Source organism: Zophobas morio, unplaced genomic scaffold (genome assembly GCF_036711695.1).
Source record: "Zophobas morio isolate AGI-343-1 ecotype UQ-CSIRO unplaced genomic scaffold, CSIRO_AGI_Zmor_V1 ptg000002l, whole genome shotgun sequence".
NCBI lineage: Eukaryota > Metazoa > Arthropoda > Insecta > Coleoptera > Tenebrionidae > Zophobas > Zophobas morio.
Window position 1 is genome coordinate 21262409 of NW_026972107.1, and position 6268 is coordinate 21268676.

At 35.6% G+C, this 6268-nt stretch overlaps 1 protein-coding gene and 1 long non-coding RNA gene across 8 annotated transcripts; one reads left to right on the plus strand and one right to left on the minus strand.

Annotated features, from left to right (window-relative positions):
- Window positions 1–72: 72 nt before the first annotated feature.
- LOC135130377 (26S proteasome regulatory subunit 6B) lies at window positions 73–2125 on the minus strand. The gene is made up of 5 exons (XM_064057749.1): window positions 2015–2125; window positions 1639–1889; window positions 971–1577; window positions 347–499; window positions 73–292 (listed from the first exon to the last, which is right to left on the minus strand). The coding sequence occupies exons 1-5, from the start codon at window positions 2045–2047 to the stop codon at window positions 107–109; spliced, it is 1230 nt and encodes a 409-aa protein (XP_063913819.1). The 5' UTR covers window positions 2048–2125; the 3' UTR covers window positions 73–106.
- Window positions 2126–2307: 182 nt separating this feature from the next.
- On the plus strand, window positions 2308–4927 carry LOC135130384 (uncharacterized). 7 transcript variants are annotated; one of them, XR_010280752.1, is made up of 7 exons: window positions 2308–2331; window positions 2388–2537; window positions 2622–2890; window positions 2949–3298; window positions 3375–3587; window positions 3643–4099; window positions 4163–4927. It is a non-coding gene; the product is annotated as an uncharacterized LOC135130384 (long non-coding RNA). The 7 variants fall into 7 exon arrangements; XR_010280753.1 differs by lacking the exon at window positions 2308–2331 and having other exon boundaries at window positions 2342–2537; window positions 4163–4573; window positions 4626–4927; XR_010280754.1 differs by lacking the exon at window positions 2308–2331 and having other exon boundaries at window positions 2342–2537; window positions 4163–4573; window positions 4634–4927.
- The last annotated feature ends 1341 nt before the right edge of the window (window positions 4928–6268 follow it).

A 6268-nucleotide genomic window follows, 5' to 3' on the forward strand; every position in this document is an offset into this window, starting at 1 on the left:
TCCATAAAAAAGTCAGGCAATTCAGGACTGTCAATAATTTACTAGATTAGGGGAAATGCAAAAACAAAAATATACTTTTACACATTATTCTATTACACAAAATAGCTTATTTGTAAAATTCATGCTCGCTCTCATCCTTCTTTATGTTATTTTTATAACCTTTTTCAAAGTCTTTCGGTAATACTATATAGCGATTTTCTCGGACTGCATGCATGCCAGCCTCTTGACAAATTGCGTTAATATCAGCTCCTGAAATGCGATCAGGTCTCGCAACAAAATCTTCCAAATCCACCTACAAACAGTAGTTTCCAATAAACTTTGTTATTTATTAGAAAATAAGCCTTACCTCTTCAGAGAGATTCATCTTTGACGTAATTGTGCTGAAAATTAATCTTTTTTGTCTGCGATCCGGTAATGGAAACTCAATCTTTCTGTCCAACCTACCAGGTCTTAGAAGGGCAGGATCCAATGTATCAGCGCGATTAGTAGCCATTATCACCTATAAAGATTGGTTTAGGTAACTAACCTTCATAATTAATTTTGATTCAATCTTACATAAATATCATGCCCTCATTACAAAAAAAGTGATTGTTACTTTAATTTACTAACGCAAAATTAAAACTGTTTAAATTTGCCGCTCCCCTCATAGCTGACATCTATTAGTCATACTTTGACACAGTGCCAATTGGACAATTTGATTATAATTCTTATTTCAACAAGACGGAATGTCAAACTTACAACGCAAAATATGTCATTTAATAAATTTATTATAGGGACTGGTCATGATAAATTTAGCTAACTTTCGTCATGCTTGTGGTGAGTAAGCAGTAAGGTCACTATACATTCTGAAGGTGTAGCAAATTTAGTAATATAATAAACATAAACTATTGATGTTAAGTTCTGAAAATTAAAGCGGACGTGTTGCTTCCTCCAAAAGGTCCTATTTAAATCTAATTTTGATGATATTTACCTTAACATTAGTTGTTTGATCAAAACCATCCATCTGATTCAGCAACTCCAACAAAATACGTTGTACCTCCCGATCAGCTCCAGTCTGCGCATCAAATCTTTTTGTGGCAATTGCATCAATTTCATCAATGAAAATGATGGCTGGCGAGTTTTCTTTCGCTAACCTAAAGACGTCACGCACCATTCTAGGACCCTCCCCTAGATATTTCTGGACAAATTCAGAGCCCACAACTCTTATAAAAGCGGCTGTAGTGTGGTGTGCTACAGCTTTAGCCAACATAGTTTTGCCACAACCAGGTGGACCATACATCAAAACTCCCCGTGGAGGATCAATACCAATTTGTTTATATAACTCAAAATGTGTTAAAGGAAGTTCCACTGCTTCCCTAATTTCTTGCTTCTGCATATCCATACCACCAATGTCACTGTACTGAACGTCAGGTTTTTCATCAGCCTGCAACATGCTGATGGAGGAGTCTGCCTCAGGTGGAAGAACATCAACGAGAGCATTGCTATGTTTATGTAGAGCTACACTTGCTGAGGGTTTAAGGAGTTCGCGGTCAATTGTAGAGAGAATGCGGACATAGTAGTTTGAGCCAGTTGTAGACCTAAAGAGATACAAGATTTGATGGCGATTTAAAAAAAAATCATTGTTTAAATATTACTCACCCTACAATTCCCGTATTTTGATCCACAGCTTCAAGAAATTGACCAATAACCAAAGGGACCGATTGGATGCGCTTCACTTCTTCCTGGGCATGCAAATATTCCTTCTTTAAGTTACGTTGTTCATCTTTGATATATTCTTCCTGGACTTCAAGGAATTCAAGCATTTGCTGTAGTTTCTTGTATTTAGTGTATAAATCCTCCATATCGCAGTCCTGGAGATTTGGTTTAACCTCCGCGGGGCTACCCTCGTCCTGGGAAGGATACATTTGGAAAAATTTAACAATTATTTTTTAGGTTTAGATAAAAACAGTTGAATGGCTGGTGACGTTTTGGAAAATTATTTAATAAAAATCACAGCACACTTGCAGGTAATTACCTTTTCGGGAACAACCACGTCCATCACTTCCATTGTTTGCAGCTTTTTAATAACTTTTAAGAAATGAGGTTATGTTGGGATGAGTTGGAAAATCGACAATACTTTGTGTGGAAACAATGAAAGATGGCGCTAAATTTGACGTAAATATTCATGTAAATATTACAGAAATTTATAAGTTAATTAGTTCAAAGGTTTATACATAAGGGGGCACCACACAAGACGCGGGAACAAGGCCGACTGAATTCATGCGTTATAAGGCCTGCTCACTCGGGCTTTTTAAAAGTTCTTGTCAGAAGTTTAGAAAGTGGCGTGCTCTTGTGAGTTTTTTTATAAATATTGTGACGTGATTGTGACAATCATTTGTCGTTAGCAGTTAAAACAACGAAGTAAATTAACCAATAGGTTATGTCAATTTGTCAGCTTTTATTTACAAAGAAGATAATAAGTTATAATACTATTATGAACACTAACGATAGATAGAAACACAAATTATTAAAACACGAAAACAATACACAGAAAACTTGTAAGTATATTAAACTTTTAATACCTTTCTACTCGAGGGTTTGTTATCCAACATTTTTCTCTTTAAAGAGTCTGTTTTTTCCAGACAAATATTGGATAACACTGGTCTAGCTACTATAACAATTAGCATCACACAAAATTCACTCTGGTGCTGTTGGCAAGACAATAATGGGTTTTGTAATAAATGTGGTTCCAATATTTTGATGAGTTGACCGCATGTTCTGTTGAAAGTTAAATGTGGTAACACCTCTTGTGTTATTTCAGCAATTCTTTTGACGAGTCCTACAAAAGGTTCGTTGGGGTACAGTAAACCTCCACGATCTTGGAGTGTGATTAATTTCATTAGAGGTCCAGGTAATGTAGTTGAGAGCAGTGGTGCTACACAGTCGTCACATTGTTTTTTTTGTTGCAGCTTTAAAATAATGTATCCCGACAGGAAAGCCACAGAGGCAGAGAATAGATTTGGCTCTGGTATTTCATTCTTTTTTAAATTGTGTATTTTAGTTCGTAGTGTCGCTGGTAAAAGTATTTCTTCAAAGTCTTCATCAATATTTTGTGGTCTCACACGAGAAAGTTGGTTACGGCTTATATTACTTATAGTTTTTGCTGTGTTGGCAGAAGTCGATGATTTTAAAATACCAGAGCGCAAAATTTGCCGTAAACCATACTCGGCAGCACGAGCATCGGTAGTATCATTTGAACCACCTTTCAAGCGTATATGAGAAAAAGTTGCTTCAACAGCATCGGAACTGAAACAACGAGGTAAAACATAATAAAATCCTGCATCTTTGAGGAGAAACTTGATACACAAAAAAGTACTTTGAGCTGTAAATTTTAGTGCGTGAGCAGTTTCGTTGCTCAAACCTTGGTACCCTGTGCATGCAGAGATCGACTGGATATCATCAACATAATTTTGGAAGTCTTTATTTAGCCACTGCAGGCGTTCATCACAAATATCAATATATGGTGCAATACTGCTGTTTAATGCATGTATGTAGTGCCTTCTGCTTGAGACATTGTGGACTTGGAAAAAGAGGAACATGTTTTCCATGTATAAAATAGTTCCATCGCTATTATCAAAATCTTCATATTTATCTTCTTTTAAGAGCTTCAGTGCTGCGGTAACGGTTGGTGAAAATACCTGTGTGGCCCGCAAAACATTCATCTTCTCGAAATTAGATGGGTATAGATGTTTTTTAGTTAGATATCTAACAGGCTTTACAGGCATCCCCTTTTGCAAGTCATATAAAGCTTTCAAAAATGATGACGAAATAACACCAGCTGACGAGTTCATGTCATGGTCTAAGAAGAGGTTTCTAGCATTTTTGATTGCATGGCAAAAGTCGAATGATAAGAAGAGGGGCATCGGTAGAAATGGGTTGTTAATGCAGTTTTGCAATATTCCTCCACTTAAATTTTTAAATAGACCAACATTGCCGGGATGATTATCTGTAACAATCCTCAACACCATGAAGCCACAATCTGTTAATAGTTTCATCACTTGCATGGTTAAAGAGTGAAATTCTTTGGCTTGCATAGATGAGTGGAAAAAATACCCACATGGTATGGTATATGTTGCTGATATTCCTTGTACAACATAGCACAACATTTTGTTCGCTATTTTAGGTTTTTTTCCAATAGAAGAGTCAGAACTGCAAGTATTAAGGCCATAAATATGATCTTCAACTCTGTGATAATACATTTTCTCTTTAATTGACATATCGTCAATAATTAGTGAACACAATCGTTGTGCAGGATGCTCTAAATGTGCAATTTCTACAGACAAACGTTCTTTGATAAGGTCATTTTGTCCATTGAAGTGACCAAGATGCCTCTCTATGGTTGCCCGAGATGGTAATTTGACCAAATGTGTTTGGCAATAATCGTATCCTTTAGGTGAACAGTATCTCCACACGGTACATGATCGAACAGACATTTCAGACCATCTTGGCGATTTCTTCTTATAATTATGAATTAGGTCTAGTAGAAAAATGGCCTTTTCATCAGAACTGTCAGCATCGCTGTTAATTTGCTCCAGTACGTCTATGGTTTTTGAATGTTTCTTCAGTTGATGCTCAATGTTTTTAAGTTTTGCAGAGCAGCGAGCATGAGAACGTTTTTCTTTTTTTAATTCTAACGCTAAGGCTTTACATTTCTCATGCAAAGCTGTCATCTCACTGGAGGAATTATTCATTTCGTTTGTGGGAGACAAATTGGGATCGTTGAAGTGAATTGAATCGGGAATGGAAGCGCAAGAAGGACCAGGTACAACAGGATCAGTATCCTTCAACAAAAATTAGATTTAAAACGAATTAAAATTATTAAAATGTTTTTTATTATTGTCTAAACTACTGTAAATTTAAAAAATAATTACAATATTTAAAAATAAAATTTTTTCACTAGCAGCCTGGACGCATGCAAATGTCGACTCATTTAGTGGTAGCAAATTCAACTTTTGCTACCACGGGTTCAAAAAGAAAAATTGAGGTTATGTACGCAATGTTTGATGTGATTATTTCTTAAAAAATGAACAAATGTGTGCTACAAACATTACTTGAGTATACGCATGGTAGTTGGTAGACGGTAGAAGATAAAATGATTAACTCAGCGACAAGTATAAACGGTTTTCTTTGTGTTGAAGATTTAGATCAAGTTTGATTAGAAATCAAAACAAAATCACGTTGCGTCAAAAAATTGAACGTTTATTTTTCAGTTTATTGTCTTATGGTTTCTACTAGTGAAAAAAATAGTATATTAACCACGATTGCAAATCCACTTCTAGACCTCGCAGTTAGAGCCCTCGACGCTGCGCGTCTCGGGTTCTAATTTGCGCTCGGTCTAGAATGCTTGGCTCTGCAACCTTGGCTAATAATATACTATTTTTACCGCACTATACTTACAAATATGGTAGGAATGGATCCCTTGATTAAACGATATCCTGTAGCAACTTTCTTGAAACATTTTTCTTTGAAATGTTTCTTGCAAATTACAGTGAAATCTGTTATTTCGAATGCATCTGCAAGTGGATCAGAAAAGTGTGTACCGTAAATTTGATTAAAAAATACTTACTGTAATGTTTTTTGAAGAACTCTAACCACTCTTTTCTAGTGTTGGGATCTTGAGGTATTTCACACAAAGGTAAGTCTTTATTTTTGCACAAGGCACAGCGTCTACCCATTGTTACAAATAACAAATAAATAACATAAATTGTTTATAACCCAATAAAAACGAAAACTAAGAAATGAAACACGAAAAGTAAAAAACTGAACACGAAAAAATTGTTAAATCAAACACGAAATATGAATAATGGAGCAAGAAAATAATAAACTGAGAAAATTACGCTGACAAGGATATTTACGTTTCGCGCCAAGGATTGACAGTAACTGATTAGAATTGGCAGACAGATGTCGCCACTTTCTAAACGTCACGGCCTACTTTTTGAGAACCGAATTTTCTGCAAAGTGAGCAGGCCTTATAACGCATGAATTCAGTCGGCCTTGCGCGGGAAATTCATTTTATTTTTTTAATTGGGTGAATCCTAGATTTCTTAGAAATTCTGTCTTGGAAGATTTTGGATTTTGTTGGAATTTTGCATGTATAAAATGTAATAAAAAATAAAAAAATCATTTCTTGTTGCATTAAAGTTTAGGGAGTTTATATCGGGACAGCAACATAATGTGTATCTAATCGAGTCATCCTTGAAAAGTATGTAACATGTCGGTGATTAAACCA

Excerpts from the sequence above, each read along its gene's own strand:
- LOC135130377 (XM_064057749.1), bottom strand. The coding sequence starts at position 2,047 with ATGGAAGTGATGGACGTGGTTGTTCCCGAAAAG. Across the intron at positions 500-970 it reads ATCAAACAACTAATGTTAAG|GTGATAATGGCTACTAATCG; the intron begins GTAAATATCATC and ends CAATCTTTATAG. Across the intron at positions 293-346 it reads AGATGAATCTCTCTGAAGAG|GTGGATTTGGAAGATTTTGT; the intron begins GTAAGGCTTATT and ends TACTGTTTGTAG.